Here is a 27,213-nt window from a genome sequence, read left to right as displayed (position 1 = left end):
TGCAGAACTCACACTGTACCTCTAGATATCGACCAGGTCCACAGAGCCACTGTAGAGAGCGCTCCGCCGCTGTCATGCGTTTCTTCCTCACGAGCCACATAGGGGACTCCGGTATCAGAGCTGTTGAGAATAAGGAAATGGCAGATACTCCGGCAGCGATGCCAGACCCTGTGCGCCAGTCCACCATAGCACTCAGTACGGATATCACCATGATCCCCAGGGATACGAAACAGGCGTTTCCAGTCAGAATCGTACCTCTCAGCTTCGGGGAGACTAACTCATCGCCATATACCTGTCAGAATTTTATACTGTTTTATATTATCTTTTTAATTTTAAGAACAGTTCTCTTAAACTGGTTAACTAATAAATTTGTTTATACTATATTCTTAATGCGGGGTGAATGATTTTTCTATTAATTTGTAATGTTTCCTTTAACGAAGTCTATTGCCATTCTAATTAGGCCTATTTAATTTCCAAAAACTGTAATAATAATATTACTATTACTATTATTATTATTATTATTATTATTATTATTATTATTATTATTATTATTATTAAAGAACCCACTCTGACTTCGGTCCCGTACTCCGCAAAGAGACACTTCGGAACGTACGAAACCGTGGGACTGATCTAAGAACATAGCAGGTTTTCGGTCTTTCGAGACAGAAGTTAGTAAAAGAAACTAACCTCCGAATTACAGGAACTTCAAAATCATAAGTCGCAATGCTTATTTCGTGACACCACTGGCCTAAGCTCGACAAGTAAACTAGAGTATTTTTATTCCAATGCAGTGTAAGGTATAACAAATATTTTTCAGTATTCAGTATTTTCTAAATTCGACAGTAGATATTCTGATTTTTTCGTTTTAGTTTTGCGGCTTTAAAAAATAACTAAATGGAAATTGATGGAAATTGTCATTTTTTATAATTTTTAAGTGTTACTGATTCAGGCTTATTTGAAGGATTCGTAACATTGCATTCTTCACCTGGCATAATTAGGAACATTAAATCCAGATGTTTGAGATGGGCAGGGCATGTAGCATGTATGGGCGAATCCAGAAATGCATATAGAGTGTTAGGAGGCCGGAGGGAAAAAGAACTTTAGGGAGGCCGAGACGTAGATGGGAAGATAATATTTAAATGGATTTGAGGGAGGTGGGATATGATGATAGAGAATGGATTAATCTTGCTCAGGATAGGGACCAATGGCGGGCTTATGTGAGGGCGGCAATGAACCTCCGGGTTCCTTAAAAGCCAGTAAGTAAGTAAGTTACTCATTCAGATAAATGTGACTAAATATGGGAATTTAATTCTCTAATTCATTCTTTTTGTAGCAGGGCATAAAATATTACGTGTTATTTGAATTTCATATTAAAGTAATTTTTAATAAATTAGAAATAAACTTTACATAATTTAATTAAATGGATACTGTTATTTTTGGTCATTTTAAGTACTACATATTTACCTGAGAAATATTTAGATAAAAGTAAATGAATATCTAGTTACATATCTTACACATTTTCAGTAGGGCTACATACAAATCCATTGACGGATCATGACAAGAGGAGTAATATTAACTATTTAAGGGGAGTATTTATTACACCAAATTTTGACAAAAAAAAAATTGAAATTTTTGTTTTTATCGTTTTTCGGTAGTTTAATATGAGTAAAATGATAATATAATAATATTTATTTTTCAGCTCTATCTTCAGGAAAAATAAAAATATAATTTGTAGTAATTCTTAATACAAAAAATGGTATAAATGAATTTTTTTTCTTTTGGCAACCGCTAAGTCGAATTTTCAATTTATTTAGCGGTTGTACACATCAAAGTATGTTACATATGCCTTATTCTTTCTACATTTGTAACTTTTATAACTTCGGAGAGAAGTACACCCAAAATTGAGGAATTTAACATTGTTAGATATGGAAACTTTAACACCTTTTTTCTGCATTTTCTTATTTTTTGTGACATTAATTGTGCACGTTTCTCAGAAAGTATTCCACACAAAAAGCTGAAATTAGCAATGTGATGGAATTTTACACACTAGACTAAATAAATTAATGATGAAGGATCGGTGGAGGGGAGAAAAATTGTCTCCTGCATTGGGGCTCGAACCCGGATTTTCAGCTCTACGTACTGACGCTTCATCCACTAAACCACACCGGATTCCAGTTCCGATGCCGGATTGAATCCTCTCAATTTACGTTCCACCTCTCAGTTTCCTTTTGGTGGCCAATGCTCTTGCACTGTGTCACAGATGTGTGACAATGGCACGATGTCCAACACACTATTTTAATTACGAGTGACTAAGTGGGCTGGATCCGACAGAATGAAAGCCGTCTTGAAACACTAAGTGATTATTTACGCATATCATATTAACATGATGTACCGAAGTACATATGATATTCCTGTGCAGGAATTCTGCGTTATCATATGATGAAGGATGGGCAAAAAAAGGGAAACTGAAGGTGGAATTTAAACTGAAAGGATTCAATCCGGAATCGGAACTGGAATCCGGTGTGGTTTAGTGGATAAAGTGTGAGCACGTAGAGCTGAAAACTCTGCACGGAAGTATCATATCATGTACTTCGGTACATCATATTAATATGATATGCATAAATAATCGCTTAGTGATTCAAGACGGCGCTGATTCCGTCGCATTCCGGCCACTTTGTCACTCGTAATAAGTGCACCTCTGCACATTAGTGTGTTGGACATTGTGTCACTGTCACACATCTGTGACACAATGCATGAGGGTTGGCGACTAAAGGGACACTAAGAGGTGGAGCTTAAACTGAGAGGATTCAATCCGGCATCGGAACTGGAATCTGGTGTAGCTTAGTGGATAAAGCGTCAGCACGTAGAGCTGAAGACGCGGGTTCGAATCATGATGCCGGAGAGAATTTTTCTCCGTTCCACCCTTCTTAATTATAAGATAACGCAGAAATCCTGCACGGGAATATTATATGTACTTCGGTACATCATATTAATAAACAAATTAAGATTATTTCCAGCTTTAGAAAAATATTGTGACAGCGACGTGAGAATCGAACTCACGACCAGCGTCCCGCATGAAAGCAGATCGCACAGGCTCCACGGAACATTGAGTGACGTCGCGCGGTGGAGAGAAGAGAGAGGGTGTATTACGTCACGCGACGAGTCCGCGCGCACAGCTGCTTACGGAGGGAAGGGGGAACGGACCTTCCCGGCTCTTCCAGAAATGTCGATGTAGAGATATTGAGATAATTCTCTACACACCTGTAGAAGGTTCTCGCAACTATGATTTTGCTATAAAAGAGCAGGCGCCAGCGAACTAGAGTTGTTGTTGTAGAGTTTTCAGTTATTCAGTCAGTGAGAAAGCCAGAGCAAGCAAGCCAGCCGGAGTTCGACTCGAGTGTGCGTCCGCATCTGCGTCAGCATCCGAAGACCTGAGTTCGAGTGCAGTGGACCGCAGTTGGAGGGACCTGAGTTCGAGTGCAGCGGACCGCAGTTGGAGGGACCCGAGTTCGAGTACAGTGAACTGTCTCTGAAGGTCTGTGGTTCGAGATACCGTGAACTCGAGTGACTGAGATAGAAGAACTGTGAACTGAGAACTGGTAGTTCTGATTTGTAAATAGTGCTTTGTAAATATTAGTTTAGATTAACAGTTCATTGTTGTGCGTAATAGTCCAAGTAAATTGTCATTGTCGTCGGTGGAGTGCTATAACGAATACGGTGTTAAGTGGAGATCCAATTGTTGACGAGAGCGTTTAAGGTGAATTGTAGAAAGGAATTATTGTTGTGACGAATAAATTACATTGTTGTTACTAATAAAATTCACACTGGTGTCAGAATCGGGACATTATCGACAATGGAGAACCTACAGCTGATCCTGCAAGCCATCGCGGAATTGAAAAGTGACATAAGTGAAGTGAAAGGCGACATAAGTGAAGTGAAAACGGAGATGAAAAGTGACATAAGCGGAGTGAAAGGCGACATAAGCGGAGTGAAAGATGACGTCACTACACAAATCGAAAGTGTTTCGGCCCACGTAGATGGAATTGTCGCCATTGTGAAAGACGAACTTAAGGCCGATCTGGATAAATTAAACCAGAATTTTACAACTATAAACGAGACAGTAGCCGAGTTGAGACGGGATGTAGACCATTTCGACGGAAAAATCCGCGATCTCGAGCGTCGTCAAGAGCAGACGAGTGAGGTGATGGACCGACAAGCTGAAGAAAACAAGCACATACTCACGTTGATGGACCGACATGCTGAAGAAAACAAGCACATTCTCGCGTTGGTGGATCGCCAGGCTAGAGAACAAAAACAGATAGTTGCCGAGGAGGTTCGACGTGCCATGCAAGAAGCGGCCACAGAGTTGAGGACTCCATATAGTGGCCCTGCGGAATCATCGCCTTCAGCCAGACATCACAACGTCAAGACGCCGAAGTTCGACGGTACGACGTCTTGGGCGATATTCCGTCGCCAGTTCGAGGCCACCGCAGCACATAATGGCTGGACCCCAGCGGAGAAGACTACTCAGTTGCTGACCGCGCTTCAAGGACAGGCGTCGGAGATTCTTCACAGCGTTCCAGAAGATGGGACAGCCGCTGAGATAATGGCGGCCCTGGAGGGACGTTATGGTGACCATCAACTTGCTGCAGCATTTAGGACCCAACTAAAAACGAGGGTCCAACAGTCAGGCGAGTCCCTGCAAGAATTCGCGATGGCGGTGGAACAACTGGCCCATAAGGCGCTCAGGGGCCTACCTAATGACTTCATCGCTGGAGAGGCGGCCTACACCTTCGGCAGCGGAGTTCGAGACCCAGAAATAAGACAACAGCTACTCCTGGCAGAGCATCGTACCATCAATGCAGCTCTGGCGGCGGCCCTCAGGATGGAGGCGGCCAAGTCGGCGGCGGGAGTCTCAACACCGCACTGGATCAGGAGCGTCACGGCGACGGATGCTGGGGGGCGCCAACCGAAGCCACCCGAGCAGCAGTCAACGGAGCGGCGGAGACGACGGGCGCCCACCTGCTGGTCCTGTGGCAAACCGGGACACTTGAGAAGGGACTGTGACCAATCCGGCCACAGGCAGGAGAGAGAGATGGCCGACGTCGAGGAGCACCAGCAGTCAACGGAGCGGCGGAGACGACGGGCGCCCACCTGCTGGTCCTGCGGCAGACCGGGACACCTGAGAAGGGACTGTGACCGATCCGGTCACAGGCAGGAGAGAGAGGTGGCCGACGTCGAGGAGCGCCAACAGTCGACAGAGCGGCGGAGACGACGGACGCCCAACTGCTGGTCCTGCGGGAGACCGGGACACCTAAGGAGGGACTGCAACCGCTCCAGCCACCGGCAGGAGAGAGAGGTGGCTGACACCGAGAGAAACCAACAGTCGCCTGAGCAACGGAGACGACGGGTGCCCACCTGCTGGTCCTGCGGTGAACCTGGGCACCTGCGGAGGAGTTGCGACCGACCTGGCAACAGTCAGGAGAGAGAGGGGGCCGATGCTAGGAGGAGCACGTCGGCGCCATCATCATCGTCCCCTCGGCTCGTCCTGAAACCGGTCGACAGAAGATGCGACGATGGGCTGATTGCTGAAGGACGGATAAAAGGCCGTCCATGCAGAGTACTGGTGGACACCGGGGCGATGCTCACTATCGCCAGCCCAGACGTCGTGCGGGGCCTACCTGGGAGGACGCCGCTGCGCCAATACGAGCTACGGACTGCTTCAGGCGAGAGCTTGCCCATTCAGAGAGAGGTCTTCTTGGACCTGACCTTGGGGAAGAGGAAACTGGAGATGTGGGTGTTCGTCGCCAACATCACCGAGGACGTCGTCCTGGGACTCGACGCCATGCGGTTACTCGATGCGACGGTGGACGTCCGGCGCCGCATACTCCGTCTTGGTCGGGATGAAGTGTTCCTGATGGACGCCGAGGACCAACCCGTGGCCAGCGAGCTCTCCTTGGAGGGCCAAGGGGAAAAGCAAGATGGCGCCCACGCAGTACGAGTATCGCTGCCCAGCCAAGCCAAGGATGGGGTGGCGCCACCATAAGGAGGGAGCAGCCGGAGGACCCCAAACGTTGGACCGACTAGCAGCCTACCAAGGGACTGCCCGAGACGAGCAGTCCTAAGGAGGGGGCAATGTGACAGCGACGTGAGAATCGAACTCACGACCAGCGTCCCGCATGAAAGCAGATCGCACAGGCTCCACGGAACATTGAGTGACGTCGCGCGGTGGAGAGAAGAGAGAGGGTGTATTACGTCACGCGACGAGTCCGCGCGCACAGCTGCTTACGGAGGGAAGGGGGAACGGACCTTCCCGGCTCTTCCAGAAATGTCGATGTAGAGATATTGAGATAATTCTCTACACACCTGTAGAAGGTTCTCGCAACTATGATTTTGCTATAAAAGAGCAGGCGCCAGCGAACTAGAGTTGTTGTTGTAGAGTTTTCAGTTATTCAGTCAGTGAGAAAGCCAGAGCAAGCAAGCCAGCCGGAGTTCGACTCGAGTGTGCGTCCGCATCTGCGTCAGCATCCGAAGACCTGAGTTCGAGTGCAGTGGACCGCAGTTGGAGGGACCTGAGTTCGAGTGCAGCGGACCGCAGTTGGAGGGACCCGAGTTCGAGTACAGTGAACTGTCTCTGAAGGTCTGTGGTTCGAGATACCGTGAACTCGAGTGACTGAGATAGAAGAACTGTGAACTGAGAACTGGTAGTTCTGATTTGTAAATAGTGCTTTGTAAATATTAGTTTAGATTAAGAGTTCATTGTTGTGCGTAATAGTCCAAGTAAATTGTCATTGTCGTCGGTGGAGTGCTATAACGAATACGGTGTTAAGTGGAGATCCAATTGTTGACGAGAGCGTTTAAGGTGAATTGTAGAAAGGAATTATTGTTGTGACGAATAAATTACGTTGTTGTTACTAATAAAATTCACAATATGATCTGTAGTGATCAGAGGTTTGCATCGGACGTTTTCGCTCGAGCGCCAAGTAGTTCATAGCATAATCCGATAGGTAGCGCACATGCATGATGGGTAAAATTGTCACGAGCGATAAATCCTCGAACGGGATAATCCGAGCGTTAGACATTCGTTCTTGTTACAGTGATGAACTGTGTAGTAACATTATAAATGATTATCATTTCAAAACTTTGCAGTGTTTAACTAACCTCTCCATAGTACAACTACAACTTGCTTTAAAATGTAATATAAATGTTGTAGGTATTTTTTTCCCCCGCAAAGGAGTGATTTTGTTTTTACCACATCTGATATATAAGTTATTGGATGTAAATGTAATTACCGAGAACACAATCACGATAATGCAAGAACTGTATCAAGTTTTCTAGTTATAATAATAAAATTAGTGTATCAATCTTTGCGTCTGTAACAGTTGTGCAGCATGATTATTCGTTTTATTATATTTTCTGTGACTTTATATCTGTACTAATATTGTTATTAATCTACTGATATCAATAATATTTTGTAAAATGTTTCTACATTGTCGTAGTATATAGGCGGAACACTATGTATGGACCTATCATATTATATCATATATTGCCAATTCGAATAGTTCTAGGATTAAATTTAAAAAGTTATGTATGGATTTTATAAAAATTGAAAAATTGTAAATTTAAATTTATGTACTATAATTGCAAATTGTATTGTATAATTATTAATTATAATTGTATTCTATAATTATTAATTTCAATTCAGGAATCCGCCCCTGAGCACGAGTTCTACTCTTTCAGAGGATAGCTAAAGTTTCTCTGTATATTTTATATTTTATGTTACAATTATTAGCAAAATAATAAATAAATAAATATATTGTAGTAAATCAAATATTGAATAATTATTAATTAGCAATAATAACTGTATATCGAAGTTTTTCATACTATTTTATTTATAAATTCATGTTACTGTTTTGGTAGGTTCCATTGACTGTTCCATTGAACATTTGTCATAACCGCAGAAAATAAAGCCTTATTTTTACCTAGTGAGCAAAAAACATGTATATCTTATCTGTCGCCTTCCATACAAGATAAGACATGTCGATGAGATGACCTTGTACTGTGGTTCTATTTATTACGAGCGTATCACGACCGATCGTATCTCACTCGAGGATGCGACAATCGAGCGAGTTCAAGCGAGCGATTTAACTCCAATGCAGCACTCTGGTAGTGATTGTTTATGCAAAAAAAGTTGTCAATGATTTTTTTTTATATGCCAACCGCTCAGTGGAATTTAAAATTTAATCAGACAGTTGTGTGTGTGTGTATATATATATATATATATATATATATATATATATATATATATATATATATATATATATTACATATTATGTCCTATTTCTTCTACATTTGTATATTTTATAACTTCTGAGAAAAATGTACAAAAATTTAGGAATTTAACATTGTACAATATAGAAGTACAGACTCCCCTTGACACATTTAATATTAAATAATAATCACATGCTAATTTTATTACAAAAGAATTGCTAGTTACTCTCTGAAAATTTCCGTATATCATTAAAATCGTAGATAATATCATGGCATCCTTAAGTGACGACCCCAGTCTTATTTTACTGACACATTTTTTTTAATAAATGTACCGATAAAATTGTTAACGCCGCCCCTCTCGAGAAGCCTTCGATAATGCGTGCCACGAGCAACATGGTGATATCTTGTGAGCCTGCGATCACCGTCCAGCCCAGCACCATCAACAGGGTGAAAATAATGCATGCCCGCTTCCTTCCCCAAACATCCATCGCAACTCCTCCGAAAAGACATCCGATAGGAGTAGTGAAGGAATACACACTAGCTGAAACATTAAGTGAAAAAACAATCTCAGAACATTTCTTTCGTGCTAATTACAAGAAGCTGGTTGAAATATTTATTTAAAGAGCTTATCTTAGAAAATGTTTTCCAAGTACATCCCTTGACACGGAAATTGTTGCTGTTCAGAGACTAAAGGCTGGTCCACAATAAATCGGGAGCGGAAACGAGAAAGAGAACGGCATAATTGTTAAAATTAATGCATTTTAATGTGAGCATTCACAATTAACTATTGTGAATGCTCACATTTAAATACATTTATTTTAACATTATTTCCGTTCTCGTTCTCGTTGTCGTTTCTGTTCCCGGTTTATTGTGAGTCAGCCTTTAGTCCCAGCTCGGAATAACTCGGGATCCAGCGTGTACGGCGTATGTACAGACGTGCTTTTGTACAGAGAGATTCGAAGACCGGTTTTTAGAACGTGAAGAGAGAGTTTTATCGTTAAACCATAAATACTTCGGAGGGAATATGTCTTTTCGTGACATACACACAGACTTCATACTCTGATCTTGATGCTTAATATTTCCCCTGTGAATAGAGCGATAACAAGAACTACGCACTTACACAAATTGACGCTATAGGATTTCGACCATTTTCTTTGTCAAATGGTGTATATTCGATAGTTCGAGGGAAAACACATACGTTACACATGTATTTAGAGAGTACTTCTCTATGTCATATAGTCATCGAGAGTATGGGAACGTATGCACTGGACAAAAGATTTATCTAAACTGAGGACGACTGGCTTCTTATTCCATATCCAATCGAAGAATGTGCAACATTGATTAAAATAGAGAATTTCAGTCAATTATTCTTCTATATTCATTACAATCTGAAATGGAATAACAGTATAAAACATTTATTTAACTTCAGAATTACAAAACACTTTTTAAAATCAATGCAACAAGGTAAATAAAGGAATTTAAGGAAACATTTACTTAAAGATAGGATCGAAAATGAATTTTTCCATGTTCAACTGTTGAGTCTAATGCATCTCAAATTACTTCTTCCAGATCATTAAGTGAGACTGATAAAATATAAGTTTCATAATCAATATAATTATTCAGTTAATAATGACAGTTATTTGAAATATAAATTTACATTGACATGTAGCACGTATGGGCGAATCCAGAAATGCATATAGTGTGTTTGTTGGGAGGCCGGAGGAAAAAAGACATTTGGGGAGGTCGAGACGTAGATGGGAGTATAATATTAAAATGGATTTGAGGGAGGTGGGATATGATGATAGAGACTGGATTGATCTTGCTTAGGATAGGGACCTATGGCGGGCTTATGTGTGGGCGGCAATGAATCTTCGAGTTCCTTAAATGCCAGTAAGTAAGTATAAATTTACATTATCAAAAATAAATTATCTTCGAGTTTATTAAAAATCTCCTTCGTGTAATGTTTCTTATTCTACTAGCACTGATGATCCACCGGCTGATGATCGCTAAGGCGTTTACCTGCCGAACTAAATTGAACTGGGGCGCAGGTTATTTCCGAAATTTCCCTAACCGTAAGGAAAATGTCAGGTAATGAATGGCGAATCCTCGCCTTATCTGCTTATTATCAATCCCATTGACGCTAAACAACTCAGTAGTTTATACAGGATGGTTAAATAATCTTAATTACTTACATATGGCTTTTAGAGAACCCCAAGGTTCATCGTCGCCCTCACATATACCCGCCATCGGTCCCTATCCTGATCAAGATAAATCCATCCATCCGTCCCTATCCTGAACAATATAAATCCAGTCCCTACCATCATACCCCTTCTCCCTCAAATCTATTTTAACATTGTCCTATCTACGTCTCGGCCTCCCCAAAGGTATTTCTCCCTCCGGACTCCCAACTAACACTCTATATGCACTTCTGGATTCGCCCATACATGCTACATGTTACGCCCATCTCAAACTTCTTGATTTAATGTTCCTAATTATGTCAGGTGAAAATTCAATGCGTGCAGTTCTGCGTTGTGTAACTTTCTCCATTCTCCTGTAACTTCATTCCTCCTAGCCCCAAATATTTTCCTAAGTACCTTATACTTAAACACCCTTAACCTCTGTTCCTCTCTCAAAGTGAGAGTCCAAGTTTCACAACCATACAGAATAACCGGTAATGTAGCTGCTTTAAAAATTCTAACTTTCAGCTTTCTGGAGAAGGCAAAAGGTTCTCAACCGAAAACAACAGGCGTTTCTAATATTTATTTTGCGTATAATTTCCTTCCAAGTGTCATTTATATCTGCTACTGTTGCTATATTTTTGCTAACATTTAACCGACATATTTAAAAAAACAGTTCTTTAGAACAAATTTCACTGATGATCTGTGAAGTATGTCAAGAAATGAAGAATTTAAATGTTGAATTCGTACAAAGAATGGCTGATTCTTTTGTTGGATACCGGATGCTCCAGTGTGTAAAGAGACTAATTAATCCGAATTACAATAATTATGTACAGAAATAATTTCATGATCTGTACAAAGTCTGCATAATTACATATTTTGTTTGCTTGATTTTCGCATTGAAATGTTCTCTCTAAAATGATATGTTACCCTCAGAAATTTACTTGATTTTAAAAATGTCGTAAATTTAGCTGAAACAAATTCTCTGTTGAAAGATGGTTTCTTGTTATTAACTTGATTGCCAAAGGAAACTTAAAAAAATGTTTTGGTAGGCCTACTGCTAGTGGTAAAATTTGTACTGGGTGTGCTTTCCTCCAATGTATTCATTGAAAGAATATTTTCTGGAATGAAGTTAAAATGGAGGAATGGCTGAAACAGGAGTTCAGTAATCTTAATAAAAGAACGAGACTTTGACTTATTTAAAATTCATGCAGCTAATAATAATTTTATGATAGTATTGTTTCTAATAGTCCTTCTTAAAAATGTATAGAAAGACATGCAAGTGTGAAATTGATCAGTTTCAATTCGATGCAAGCTGTGATCCATATATGTATATACTGTATATACTGTATATACTGTATATATATATATATATATATATATATATATATATCTGTGTGCATGTTATGACAAATAACATCTTAAAAGTTTAAGTAATGCTAGGTTCGTTTAAGTAATAAACCTAATTACGGTGCAAGCTGTGATTCATACATATGTATGTGTTATGACAAATAACATCTTATAAGTTTAAGTAATGCTAGGTTCGTTTAAGTAATAAACCTAATTACGGTGCAAGCTGTGATTCATACATATGTATGTGTTATGACAAATAACATCTTATAAGTTTAAGTAATGCTAGGTTCGTTTAAGTAATAAACCTAATTACGGTGCAAGCTGTGATTCATACATATGTATGTGTTATGACAAATAACATCTTAAAAGTTTAAGTAATGCTAGGTTCGTTTAAGTAATAAACCTAATTACGATGCAAGCTGTGATTCATACATATGTATGTGTTATGACAAATAACATCTTAAAAGTTTAAGTAATGCTAGGTTCGTTTAAGCAATAAACCTAATTACGATGCAAGCTGTGATTCATACATATGTATGTGTTACATCTTATAAGTTTAAGTAACGCTAAGTCAGGCATGTCAAACCCCGCACATTGTGCAGATGCGCGCAGTCGCGCACATTGTGCATAGTCTCTGTGCGATGTGCACTTTCTATTCCCCTACCTGAAGGGAGTGAATCGCCTTGGAGGGGAACGCGACAGGGCTATACAGACCTACAACAGCATATCAGCTTTTATTTCAGTAACGCAGTTTCAGTACGGGTACTGATTTGGCTGTCTGTGAATGAGTTATGATAAATAAAGTGAGAAGTTCACAGATAACGAAGAAGGGAAATTATGAATCATATAACTTAATTGTTATAATGTTTTCCTCAGCCAACAATAATTATTTTAAAATGAAAGGTTTTGATCAGCCCATGTCGAGGTAATAGTGTTGTGACAGTTTAGATCAGATTAGTAAAGTTAATCAGTACTCTCACGGCAAAACGAACTTGACATTGGCGTTGTTTTGGAGTCTGTACTAACAGCCATCAAAGATTAGACGGCTTGCGACTTTCATTTCATAAGCTGGTAAGTGATGAGAATATTGTGAGGAATACATGATGGCTCTTGAGGTTGTAAGGAGCGAAGAAAGCAACAATTTGCAAGGCGGAAAATTTTTCTGTAAATATATATAATGGCAAATTTTCCGTCTCACGTCACTATATTATGCTAATATACTTATATTAATAAATCTTTAAACCTTACATAAATAGAATATCGTCGCTTCACTGCTTGGGAACTACACTTTTAATTTCTTTCAGTAACGCTTCCTACTTGTCGATACTTGCTCTCAACGTTTTCTAAATAAGCTATATGTGAATTTAAATTCTAAGCTTAATTTATAATGTGACAGCTGCAACGGGGTTTGAACACGCGTCCGACAGGGCGCGCGGCAGCCGAAACGCTAGTACGGGGAGCATCTGCATGCTGAAGGGCAGAGGGGGTGTATTACGTCAACGCGACGAGGGGAGAGTGCGCGCGCAGCTGCGTGCGGAATGAAGGGGGGACGGACCCTCCCGACTCTTCCAAAAGTCCGTCGAAGTGGAGATAGCCAGATAATTCGAGAGGACACCCGTAGAAATTTCTCGAGACTATGATTTTGCTATAAAAGAAGAAACGCCAGCGAACTAGAGCAGTTGCAGTTTTCAGTTGATTAGTCAGCCAGTCAGTGAGTAAGCCAGAGCAAGCAAGCCAGTCTTGTGTACCGGAGTTCGACTCGAGTGTGCGTCCGCAACTGTGACAGCATCCGAAGGCCTGAGTTCGAGTGCAGTGGACCGCAGTTGGAGGGATCTGAGTTCGAGTGTAGTGGACCGAAGTTGGAGGGACCTGAGTTCGAGTACAGTGAACTGTCTCTGAAGGTCTGTGGTTCGAGATACTATGAACTCGAGTGACTGAGCTAGAAGAACTGTAAACTAAGAACTGACAGTTCTGATTTGTAAATAGTGCTTTGTAAATATTAGTTAAGATTAACAGTTCATTGTTGTTCGTAATAGTGCAAGTAAATTGTCATTGTCGTCAGTGGAGTGCTATAACGAATACTGTGTTGAGTGAAAATCCTATTGTTGACGAGAGCGTTTAAGGTGAATTGTAGAAAGGAATTATTGTTGGAAGAATAAAATCCTATTGTTGAGTTGAAATAAATTTACAATATTATTTATTAATATGAATATTAATTTATATTGACATACAGCAAGGAAATTATTTCAATGTAAAAACTTCACAATGTCCTACTGCATGTAATTAATTGGGAGAATATTTTCTTTAACATTTTTGTACCAATGGTCCCAATAAATAATAATGCTTGACGAACAATGAAAGAATAGGGTCTATTATTTAAAATAATTAGTACCTACTACGTAAAATGAAATACTGTGTTCGTTTTTTGTTGTTTCGAAATTACTGCAATATTCTTTTTCTTCAAATACTATATAAAATTCATTTTGATAAATTATGCTTTGCAAACCACTACTTTGTCAAGTATAACTAAGTAAGCCTAAAGTTTTTTGTATTGCAATTGTCAAATGCAGACACTGATAATAATCGTGTTTTTTTCCTTCTGCTAAGTGTATTTATAATGTCCAAATGCCTATTTAATCCAACCCTAGAAGCGCAGAATAGATTATTGTACACCCCTCCAGCTAAGAACGGGTAAGAACAACCCTTGAATGATGCAGTCCGCACAGACCGGCGATCCGCGCACATAGCTGCACATTCAGAGTCTGATTTGACATGCCTGGTTTAAGTAATAAACTTAATTACGGTTTTGCTTAAGGAAGGAGATGGGTGAAATTTCTAACTTCTGTAGTTTTTGACATAGTTTGTTCATTTTTGACACACACATACACACACGCACGCACACACGCGCACACACACAACTCAAGAATGTAAGTTTTATTCAAAGCAACAATAATTATCACTCTCTACAATTTAATTTCACTCCCGTCAACAATGGGATTTGCTCTCCACACAGTAACACAGTATTCGTTAGTGCACTCTACTGACGACAATGACAATTTACTTGGACTATTACGAACAACAACGAACTGTTAATCTTAACTAATATTCACAAAGCACTATTTACAACACAGAACTGTCAGTTCTCAGTTCACAGCTCGTTTATCTTGGCTAGTTCTTCTAGCTCAGTCACTCGCGTCCACAGAATCTCGAACCCCAGACCTTCAGAGACGATCCGCTGCACTTCGAACTCAGGTCCTCCAACTGCGGTCCACTGCACTCGAACTCCGGGCTTCAGGCTCCACAGTTACGGACACAACTCAAGTCGAGCTCTGGTCTCGAAGCTGGCTTCACTGCTACACAAGACTGTCTGGCTTGCTCTCCACTGACTTTAACCCTGGATGAGTAACATGGGGTATTTGAATACCCCACTGAATTTTGTTTTCTACATATTTTTGTGTTGGTTGCACTGGCACATCTGGCTTTCCGTTACTTTTCCTAACAATGTGTCATAAGTTAGTACCTCCTTTGTGTTTGTGGTGAGTGCTTGTGTTGTGGAGTTACCAAGTGATTGGGGTCCGGAGGAACCCCACGTTACTCTTAGCGTTTTTAGGTGAGAAATTCCATTACTAAAATATATATCATTGTACAAGTTTATTTTATGTGACTGATATACTTACAATTTCCTAATTTCATTCCAAGTGATATATTATATTATATTATATTATATTATATTATATTATATTATATTATATTATATTATATTATATTATATTATATTATATTATATTATATTATATTGCATTGTATTGCATTGCATTGCATTACATTACATCATATTATAATTTAGAATGTATTACGCTATTTTCCAGGTTTTCCTAATATGGCTTATTTGAACGATGGTGCAATATACGAAGAACTTATGCTTGAAGATCCTCGTGATCCTAATGAACATTCTTCAGACGAAGATGATGTAGTGATTACTGATAACGTGCAAGAAGACTTGAACTCGGTTCATAGTGACACTGAACTACAGGACGACTTACAGAACAGTGAATTGATAAGTGAAGAGGAAACTCCTCCTGAAAAACAACCTAGGCATTCAGACCCATCTTCTAAACCAAGTAGTTCTACAGCATGTCACGTTCTCGTTCCTTCTAGAACTAGTGTCAAAGGGAAGAATGGATATCGTTGGTCGACAGTTGCTCCAGTGAAATTTGGGCGCACTCCTAAGCGAAACATAGTAGTGTCTATTCCGGGACCAAAAGGAAATGCGAAGCATGTGAAAACTCCGCTTAGTTCTTTTCTGCTATTTTTGGATAATGATATTTTAGAGACTATTATTCAGTGCACTAATGAAGAAATTGAACGCCAGAGACTGAATTATTCTGATGATCAACGAAACCTGGGTATCATTACATACGATGAATTACTTGCACTTTTGGGGGTTTATATTTATTTTGGTGCTCACAAATCAAGCCAAGTTTCAACAGAGTTACTTTGGCACAAAATGAGAGGTCTGCGCATTACTGAAACAGTCACGTCACAAAGAAGATTTAGATTTCTGACAAATTGTCTCCGCTTTGACGAAAAATCAACACGATCCGAAAGAAAACAACTGGATTCCTTTGCTGCTATTAGGGATGTTTGGAATAGGTTTGAAGAGAAGTGTCGCATGCTTTACAACCCCGGTAGCTACTGCTAAATTGACGAACAATTGCTTGCGTTCAGAGGCAAGTATCCTTTTCGCATGTACATTCCTAATAAACCAGCCAAATATGGTATAAAGACAGTGATGTGTTATGATGCAAAAACCGGCTACATGCTCACTGCAATACCTTATACCGGAAAGACAATGAATACAAATGGCAAACCACTTGCTGAATTCTTTGTTGAAGAGCTCTCAAAGCCAATACATGGCACCAATAGAAACATTTCAGTTGACAACTGGTTCAGCTCTATTCCATTATTCAAGGCTATGGCACAACGTAAATTGACAATGGTGGGCACGCTGAGGAAAAACAAACCACAAATCCCTAAAGAAATGATAGACATTAGAGGAAGAAACGAGAATACAAGTATGTTTGCCTTTGATAACGAACTCGTCCTTTTGTCGTATGTTCCAAAGAAAGGAAAGTATGTACTACTTCTTTCTAATATGCATCAAGGAGCTTCTGTATCCGAGTCAGGATTTCCTGAGATAATTGAATTTTATAATTCAACCAAAGGTGGAGTTGACATGTTCGATCAGATGTGTAGCACCTACAGCTGCAATAGGAAGACACAGAGATGGCCACTTTGTGTCTTCTATGGTATAATCAACTCAACATGCTTGAATGCCTATGTCATACTACGCCACAACATGACAACAGTTGGAGCTCACGTGCAACCCAGGGAAATGTTTCTTCTGTCTTTGGGGGAAGCAATGATGACTCCATGGATGGAAAAGCGTCTTGTGATGCAGAATCTACCACGTCTCATCAGAGAAAACATTGCTGATCAACTAGGCAAAAACGTTCCTGAGACATCAACCACGCTTCACGGAGAAGGAGCGAAACGTCGGTGTCATCTTTGTCCTCGAAGCAAGGACCGCAAAAGCAAGATACAGTGCAGTGAATGTGAGCGTACTGTTTGCCAAGATCACAAAGTTTCGTTAGGCCTGCAGTGCAAACGTTAAAAACAACAATGAAACAACAAACAAGAGAGTGATTCAGAATTCAGAAAAAAATGTTGTAGTTCAACAATGTTCAAATTTAAGTGGCTTATTGTTACCTATGGTTTAATTATCCAGGTATAATTGATTGTTCACATCCTAATTTACCTTTTTCATCTGTTTTTAATAAAATTTGAAATATTTCTAACAATTAAATTAATGTTTCTAAATAGGGGTAAAATAATACCCCACGTTACACATTGTGCTCCTAGAATTGTATGTTACTCATCCAGGGTTAACAACACTGCCTTACTGACGGGCTGAATGAATCACTGTCCGAGTTCACTCGCGTTTCTTCTTTTATAACCACAGCAACGTAGTCTGGAAAGTTCGAGTTCGCGATTTTTCCACTTCGACGGACTTCTCGGCCTCTCTAGGCAAGCAGAAGATGCGCGCGCAACCTCCCCTCGCCGCGTCGCCCTTTCCCCTCTCTTCTCACCGCCATAGTACATGCCACAGGAAGCAGATGCGCGCGCAACCTCCGCGCCGGCCGACTTTGCACTTCCTTCTGCTAGTCGTGAGTTCGAATCTCAGGTCGCTGTCACAATATATATACTGGATCTGTCTATCTAGCTGTCTCTCTATGTGTGTGTGTGTGTGTGTGTGTGTGTATATATATACACTACAAATTTTCATGCATGTCACCCAGGTATTTTCTGAGTTATAACTTTTTTTCTAAAAAAATTGCGGCATATTTTCAAAATCTATCTCCTGATACAAATTTAAAGTATATGATCCAGAAAAGAAATTGCAGTACTGTATCTTTGATGTAGCTAGAAAAGCACTAAGCACCCTTATTTTAGAAATATATCCTTAGAGTAGAGAAAAAAATTATTATTTTGTCAGAAGTTTTTTTTTCTATTACCTATTGTTAAACAAGTTATTGTTTAATTTAAAACGTAACTAACATAAAAATCTGATTCACCAATTTGTTAATCATACTTTATACAACATGCAGAAAAATTGTCTGCTTCGTAGCTAGAAAATTGTAGAAGCTCTTAGACTTTGAATATATGGAAAGGAACAAAGAATTTAATTTGAGAAAAATCACTTTATAAGTACGTATATCTGATAGGGATTTAAAGAGCATAGCGATTTAATTATGGCGTAATTAATTACAGTTCCTAGCATCATAGATGTCTGAAAATTTTCAGACTAATACATTGGGGTCTATAGATTAATTTTACGCAATAAAATGAAAAACAAAATTTTGGCCAAAAAGGTCAAAATTTCACCCATCTCCTCCCTTAAAGAAAATATATTTTCACTATGAGTAACCACCTAATCTAGTCCTTACTTCACACTAATCATAAATTTGTTTCTTATTTTCAATTTCAGAATCTGACAACCATAACAGGCCTGCATTCTGAGGAATGCATAGGCCTACTACATATTCACCAGCATTCAGTAAGCCTGAGAAGAGTGTAAACAGAGATTACAAGATTTATTTGATATGATGACTGCTGTCCACTTCAACGTTAATTCCAGAGATGCTGGCAATGTCTTAGTTATTAACTGATATTTTTTTATTTCAATACCGCAGCCCACTTCTTCAAAAGACTGCTATACGGGGCTAATAAGGAAGTATACACTCACTGAAACACATTTTTAATGTCAGAACCTTACACTATTACTCTCGACGATCATCCAATTAGAGTGATATGGTGCACACATTCTCTAAAATATTTAAGTATTTATTATAAATGCAACGTGCATCATGTCTATCAGTGAAACTTGTTAAAATCTATGCACTGGTGAAAACAACAAAACACTATGCACTGTCGGAAACATCAATTTAACGTAGAAACTACCGATTGCTCTCAACATATAGGCCTATTCAATATGGACAATGTCAATAACTATTTCTGCTGTCGACTAAATTTGATGAAAATCCGTAAGATTAAGTGTGAGTGGTGTTTACCAATCCAGGACCCGGTTTCCTCGTCGACCACGATACTGCTGTTGGACGACTGCAGTTCCGGCAGCAGTACCGCGGAATGACCCAAAGCCATTCCTCCTGATACACATACTAGACCGGAAACGGAAATGAAGACTATCTGCAAGAAATAGAAGCGCATCAGCATAAATAATACAAATTAACAAATCAAGAATTTGCATGAAGATTGTCCTAAGGTAGACCATTCCACGTGGGCAGCTCCCGTGAAGCCGCGTGGCTGCGCTGGGTTCGGAGGAGCTGTGCCGAGCTTCAGAGAGAGACAGCAAGTGAGTGGGAAAGAGACGGAATACCGATCGCTTAGAGCAGTGGTCGTCAGCACTCGCTTAAATGGGTATTGGGTAAAGAGAGCAGGGAAGCCTGCACGTCCGTGCATGCTTCGTGGGAGGGAGACGGAGGAACAGGGTTGCCATACGTACGACTATAGTCGTACGCATAGGCCTACGACTTTTTTTGACTAATTGTACGAGGTACGACCGCACTCCAAGTCGTACGCAATTTTGTACGACTATTTCACTGAAGGGAAAAAATAATTGGGAATTTATAATGTTGGTTTCTAATTAAAATAAAACTGATGGTTAATTCGTTCCTTTTAGATAACTTTTCTTCATTTAGTATGTCCTGGACTAATATGAAAAAGACATGCTTTTAAGGGGGGAAATACTTTGCAAACCGATCTGTAACTATCCTTGCCATGCAAGTCATAATTTGTCATCTTAAGCTCTAGGTTTCACGTAGACGGCGTAGTTATATCAAAGTAATACAGGTTTAATGTTATTAACTTCCTTGTTTGTTTGATAAAGGAAATCTTTTATCAATTAAATAGTACCGCAGTAGCATTAAGAAGTCTAAACGCGCCGACATTATAGAGGTGTCGGGTTTGAGTCGACTGTGGATGAATTAATTTGATATAATTTTCAGCCACCGCATTTATTGATACTAAAATAGGCCTATCTGCCGCCGCGCCGGCCAAAGATCAAATTCTGCTGACTTTAAATATACCGGTAACAAAATTGTTTCTAATCAAGCGTCATTGTGCATGCCTTACTGCGATGACAGTGTTGGTGATGAAGAAATGGGTGTGATTTGTTTCAATGCTGAATGTCATTGTGGATGTGAACAATAATTAGTAGTATTTTTAATTGGAACTAAAATTTACTGGTAGACATATATTACACAGTATATATATAATCGGCCTCGGTACCTAGTTGGTATAGTGCTGGACTTCTGTGCTCGAGGTTGCAGGTTCGATCCCGGCCCAGGTCGATGGCATTTAAGTGTGTTTAAATGCGACAGGGCCATGTCAGTAGATTTACTGGCATGTAAAAGAACTTCTGCGGGACAAAATTCCGGCACACCGGCGACGCTGATATAACCTCTGCAGTTGCGAACGTCGTTAAATAAACCATAATTATATATATATATATATATATATATATATATATATATATATACCCGTAAACAATCTCAACCAGATTACTCGTCTCATCCAAGATTTGAACTCCAGTCCGCTCGTTTCACAAACAGACTTGCTAACCATTACTACACAGCAGTGGACTAGAAATATATTAGGAAGTTGCGAAATGTACGACAATTTTATGCTGAAGTACGACAATTTTCATAAGTTGGTACGACGAATTCGATTCCTTTATCTGGCAACCCTGGGGAGGAATCTGGCCTTAGTTGATGCGGACGATCAGTTCATAAACCACTCACGTTACTCTAGTCTAACGTGAGTGGTTTATGTACGTACACGATGGCAGAAAGTTCAAATAATGATTTACGTAGGTCTTCCACCCCTACGTTGTTTAACCCTTCATGGGAGGAGGCATTTTTTTTACAGAATTTGAAAATGCAGCAAGATGTTTAATTTGCAGTAAGATACTCAAAGTGATAACGAAATATAATCTGCAGCGTCACTATGACAACTGACTCGCGGATGAGAACCTAAAAGCATCACTTAGGCTCAGATGTGCTCAAACATTAGTGTTGAAAAGAGAAAGAAAACTTCAAGAAGAAGCCAATTATAAGTACAGACAATCATAAGTAGGCTACAGACTATTTCCACAATATCCATATTTGTGTCAATTTTGAATAGGCCTACATTTACAATTGTAGTTTTATTTCATGGCGATCGTGTTTCTTTATTAAATTATTACAATCTTTTGTTAAGTTTATTTACACATGCTTTAACATCTGTGGTCACATCGCGTGTGTAGGATCTTAGGGTAATCATTCGGACGTTTTTACTGTTGTTGAGTTCCTGTTTCTATTGTCTTGAGTTAATACTGTAGATAACTTGTCTTCATGTGACTGAATTTAGATTTTGATTAATGTTTATGATATTGGTGATGGTATTTGATTTTCAATCCGGCATTGGCGTTTGTGAGGGAAACCATGAAAACCCCAGTCAAATTGGCCGGTTACGAGGTTTCAAACCGGACGTGCCTGATGCGAGTCTCAAACGTTAATATCTGAGCCAACTCGCTTGGTCTAATTTATTATTTTTTTGCATAAAGAATTAACAAAAGTGAGGGGCCCAGTCAGATAAGAGAATAAACCACAATTAAAATATTTACATAAATTTAAATATTCTGCCGTTTCTGTTCATAAATTCCAAATTTCACAAATTTCAAATATAACCTACCATTAGAATAATATGTTGTCATAGAATTTAGTTCGGAGAAATTATTTCCTCACATTCCAGTGAAATATCAGGATTTGTGGTTTGTCTGCTCCTTTGATTGGGCTCCACAATTTCAGAGGTGACTTCTTTTAAGTTATTTGGCATTAAAAACGAAAATCTTTAGTATTTATTAACAATGTAAAATATGCTTACTTAAATACACATGTAAACACTGTGTGCTTCATTACACTATTAGTACTATTGAATTTCAGTGAGTTACGTAATTTATAGTACGAACGAAAACTCGCCACTGAAGTATTGTTTACCCGTCCGCTCCCATAAATGCACTAGAGGGCTAGCGGGTAAGAGACGCTAGCACGAGCGTGCATTCTCCTGACGACCGCTAGCTTAGAGAGTTACACGTGTGCAAGAGGTAGAGTGAGCGAGTGATGTACATATATGGATGACACATTTTATGACACAGGAAGAATTCAAGAATTACGACAATTGGCTATTACAAAATAATAAAAGGAAATAAAATTGTCCTTTTTTTCTGTAGTTACGAAGACAAATGCCATTTCTTTGATTTCTTTTCCTTTCAGCTATATCAGGGAAAATTGTTTGAGTAGAATGAATGCATAATACTGCTTCCAACGCAACATCGAACAAACATGACCTAGTTTTACTCTTATTCAGGTTCACGACTGAGAATGTGTGTTCGCAAAGATATTTACAGCCAAACATAACAATTAACTTGCATGGATAAGCGGAAACTTTTTTTGTTCCAACTTCTTATAAAACGCAACGAATCCGTCTGGAATATTGTAATATCTATCTTTCAAAACTGTGTGACACTGAAGCCTTATCAATTCTCTTTGGAATATGACTGGAGCCTGCTCAACATTTACAGAAAAGGGCGTCATAATGTTCACAAATTTACTACACCCGGCGATAGATTGTTTGTGGAGAGGGACTAATTGACTCAAATAACGTCACCAGGAAGGGACACAATATCTCTGAAGCTGAAATCATGGACTCCTTTACAAACATACCGTAAACTGGGGTAAAGAGGATCACATGTGGTAAAGTGGATCATATGTGTATTGCCTAGATAAGGCAGCGCCACATGGATCACACATGAAAAGAAAACCTTTCTTCTATAAGTGCCACTAAAAATAGTTTTCTTTGCATGTGTGATCCATGTGGCGCTGACTTATCTAACAATACACATATGATCGACTTTACCACATGTGATCCTCTTTACCCCAGTTTACGGTACCTTCCGTAAAAGGCCGGTTACTTTTGGCGATATTTAGGACAACAATATAGCTTGCATGGACAGCTCTTTCCGAACTTAGCTCAATGTGCTTAGAAAGAAAGGGAAAATTATTTTTTTAATGACTTCGTCACTATACAAAAAATACATACATAGTTAAACGGACAGAAAATCCTTTAACAGTTTATTAAACTTTTTATAATAATTCCCATACATTGTTGATAAATGTTCAAAATAAACTTACTATAACCAAACCATTAATTTAATCATATTGCCCTTAGAGTACTTAATTAGGTGAAATGATATTTACCTCGTCGTAAGAAGACTGCATTTCGACCTTTAGTTTCGGTATTAATGCTCTCCTCTCTTCGCCGATAATATGAGCGTGGGTATCAGGATGTTTAACTTCAAAGTGACGCTTAATGTTGTACGTTTTTGTCTGTACACTGATATGACACACTGAACATTGTTGTCGTCAGATTAGACAGATACAACCCATCCAAGAACGGTTAAATCCTGAACTGATTGTCGACGCACTTCTCTTCATTCTCATTTAAAACAGTTAAACACAAACGGTAGTACACCATATGGATAAATGAATGACCGATGGAACGCATAACCCAGCAATGCTTGCAGAATATCATCGAACAGACGAGTAGAGTTGATGATCGTATGCATTCGTACACCACCACTGCCGCAGCGACAGAGAGGAGTGGGAGTCAGTGTTGCCAACAGTTGTTCATATAATCCCGCTAGATGGCTTTCGAAAATCCGCGATTTTCTAACAAAAATCTCCAGATTTTAATGCGTATTTATTACTATTATTCAATTTTATAATATAATTAATAATAATAATAATAATAAAAAAAATAATAATAACCATAGGTCAAGGTAAAGCATCCATCCGCCAATGTAACGAATATTGCACACTTCTATCATTGGCAATGTGACGCTATAAAGCAATTTTGAACACTTATCACAATCACAACATATTTCAATTCTTATTGCACTATAAGTTATATACATAGAATTATCACTACATCAACACATTCGTTATTTTACAAAACACACTGAACGAACTAAATGTAATGAGTTCGATTCCCGCTCGGGGCAAGTTACCTGGTTGAGGTTTTTTCCAGGGTTTTCCCTCAACTCAATATGAACAAATGCTGGGTAAGTTTCGGTGCTGGACCCTGGACTCATTTCACCGGAATTATCACCTTCATCTCATTCAGACGCTAAATAACCTACGATGTTGATAAAGCTTCGTAAAATAACCTACTTAAAAAATAAATAGGCCTAAATGTAATGATGAAAATTTCTCCCCGACATAACGATCCACTTCCACTAGGTGGCACCCGACACGGCATCTAGCAGGGATGGCAATGTATGCAAACGGAATGTTACTACAGGTGTGTAGTATTATGTGACAGGTTAGGTTAAGTTATATTAGGTGTGTATTATGTTACAGATTAGGTTAGGTTAGGTTAGGTTGTAGTATTATATAAGAGGTTATGTTAGGTTAGAGTAGGTGTGTAGTATTATTACTATGTTGGCGACACTGAAACCCCCCCATTTTCTCCCTCAAATACGTCTAATTCACGAAATATGGCAGTGTTCTTCATTCATGTACATCGATTTTATTACAAGTAAGGTATGTATTTGGGGCGAATTTGGGTGGACATAATTATGGCTCTCCCAGTAATCATATCTAATTTACAGTACTCCATACTAAAAAATGTAAGGTATTTGCAAGGTATTTTAGCAATGTCTCGTTCGATTTTTAACGTTTGTTTACAATGCCGTCGAACTTACATTTTATTAGGCCTACTGTCCGATTGTTAAAAGGACCGGTATTAAGGGGACACTCAACTTAAAAATTGGAGAAAAAGTGTCATAGAAATGAAAAATTAAATTTCTACACTAATTTACGTGACAGAACTAAATCAATACGCAGAATTCTTCCCCTATTCATTGAGAAGTCACAGTCACGAAGCCAAAAAATAAAACATGATAATTAAAGGTGTTATTTTAATTAATGATTGATTAAAATTGAAATATTTTTTATTTTGAAAAGTATTGGATCTAATGAGCTGAGATTTTGCATGTCACTTTTCATGTGTATATTAAACTTTTTCTCCAAATTTGAAAAAGATTGGTCAAATAGGAAAAAAGTTCCAAAATATAGTTGAGTGTCCCCTTAAACTTGCAAAAACAGCAATAACGATAATATAAATTTCATTTCAGAAACTTTAAGGATTAAAAACCGCTAGTATTCCCGCTAAGCGGGATAATATAATTTTATAAGCGAGACGGTTATCCAAAAAAGCTAGATTTAGCGGGAAAACCGCTGAGTTGGCAACACTGGTGAGGGTCCGCCCAGGGCAGACACAGGGCAGCGTCCGGGCGCCCTAGCCCTCAAGTGTTGCAATGGTCTGCTTTATATGAAGCAGTTATGGGATGGAACCACTACATCAATATATGATGACGTGGAACACCAAGTTCACTTGATTTTTACTAAAATTCGACTTAGTTAAGAGAAAGATAAGCAGCCTATTATGTCGGAATATGGATCCGACCCTTCACTTTATATGGCCTAACGTCTGATTTGAAAAAGTCAAGACGAAGTGAAATTTAAGTGACGTTCTTGAATACGTCCCATACTATTTCAGGCGAAATAAATACGTCTTTAAACGTAAGGTCCGAGGACATGCCACAGTATCATGTAATATATCGTAATTCATATTACATATCAGATCACATCACATCATTTATGTCATATAGCATAGCATTCCGTATATCATATTACATCAAACAATATCATGTTATGCCATATCATTTAGTTTGATATATCATACAAGCTACCGTTATTCTATCACACTGTACTAATAAATCTTAACATATACAATATAATTCAACATTTTATACTATATAACACAAACTATATAATCATACAGGAATAACACTATATAACATACCACCATATCATGTCTCATCACCAGGCTTCGAGACTTTGGACCCGATACAATAAGTTTACTGTGCTTGTACTATAGGTTGTTGACTCCCTGCAGGTAGTGAAAGGTAGAGATGTGTTGAGGTAACAACGTTGCTAGTTAGAATAGAGTACGGTAGTATGGGAAAACACACACATATGGACATTCTGAAAGTAAATATACATTACACAATGACAATGTCAAGAGAATGTGAAAGCATTTATTCTCCTGTCTTTTATAAGCATTTGTGTTTAATTATACAGAGTGTTAATGGTGGAAATAAACATGTAGCAATGTTAATTTCTTCATTTATCCTATTGGTCGTCTTTAGGAAGTGCAGTTACAGAACCGAATTGCAATGTACTACAAGATAGATTTTCAGTGTCTCAAACGTAAATCTTTTTTCAGTTGTCTACCAAACACAGTTTGTACTGTGAAAAGATGCGCTCTACGTCGCATGACTTTATAAGAGCAAAACGAAAAAACGTAACATCATTGCAGTGTCTAAGAGACAGTTCTTTATTCTCGGGTGACTCTATGTCCACTAATTTGCTGTTTATATTACACAATGTTCCATATCCGTTATTTTTACATAAAATTGATTTCCACTTCTGTTTTACACGTTCAGTACCCGGTGTACTTGGTGTCTCATTAATTCTCTGCGTCATTTCCTCAACTAATTTGAGGGCTTCCGGCATCTCTTGCTCTGACTTTTCTAACCGTGTAATAGTTTCAGACACAGTTTGAAAATAGGTTTGTATGAAAACCAAATTATTCATCAGAACCTTCAAATCCAGAGCGTTTTTCTTTGCGTATTTGTTGGAATTCATTCTACAGTACCCCCACCCACTGT

General features: G+C 38.9%; 1 protein-coding gene across 2 annotated transcripts in view; it reads right to left on the bottom strand.

Annotated features, from left to right (window-relative positions):
- The window catches only part of LOC138709291 (facilitated trehalose transporter Tret1-like), a 35,666-nt gene that overhangs the window by 8,131 nt on the left and 322 nt on the right, over positions 1–27,213 (bottom strand). Inside the window, exons 1-4 of one of the 2 annotated variants that reach the window (XM_069839955.1) lie at positions 23,678–24,002; positions 19,433–19,568; positions 8,604–8,812; positions 20–292 (exon numbers count right to left, since the gene is read on the bottom strand). In XM_069839955.1, the coding sequence (XP_069696056.1) occupies positions 20–292; positions 8,604–8,812; positions 19,433–19,568; positions 23,678–23,698 (639 nt within the window). In that variant the 5' untranslated portion in view covers positions 23,699–24,002. Of the gene's footprint in view, positions 1–19; positions 293–8,603; positions 8,813–19,432; positions 19,569–23,677; positions 24,003–27,213 lie in introns of those variants that run through there. The other variant, XM_069839954.1, reaches the window with a different exon arrangement.

This window comes from Periplaneta americana, chromosome 11 (genome assembly GCF_040183065.1).
Source record: "Periplaneta americana isolate PAMFEO1 chromosome 11, P.americana_PAMFEO1_priV1, whole genome shotgun sequence".
Taxonomy (NCBI): domain Eukaryota; kingdom Metazoa; phylum Arthropoda; class Insecta; order Blattodea; family Blattidae; genus Periplaneta; species Periplaneta americana.
Note: the sequence above shows the minus strand (reverse complement) of the source record. Positions and strands in the feature narration are given on the sequence as shown.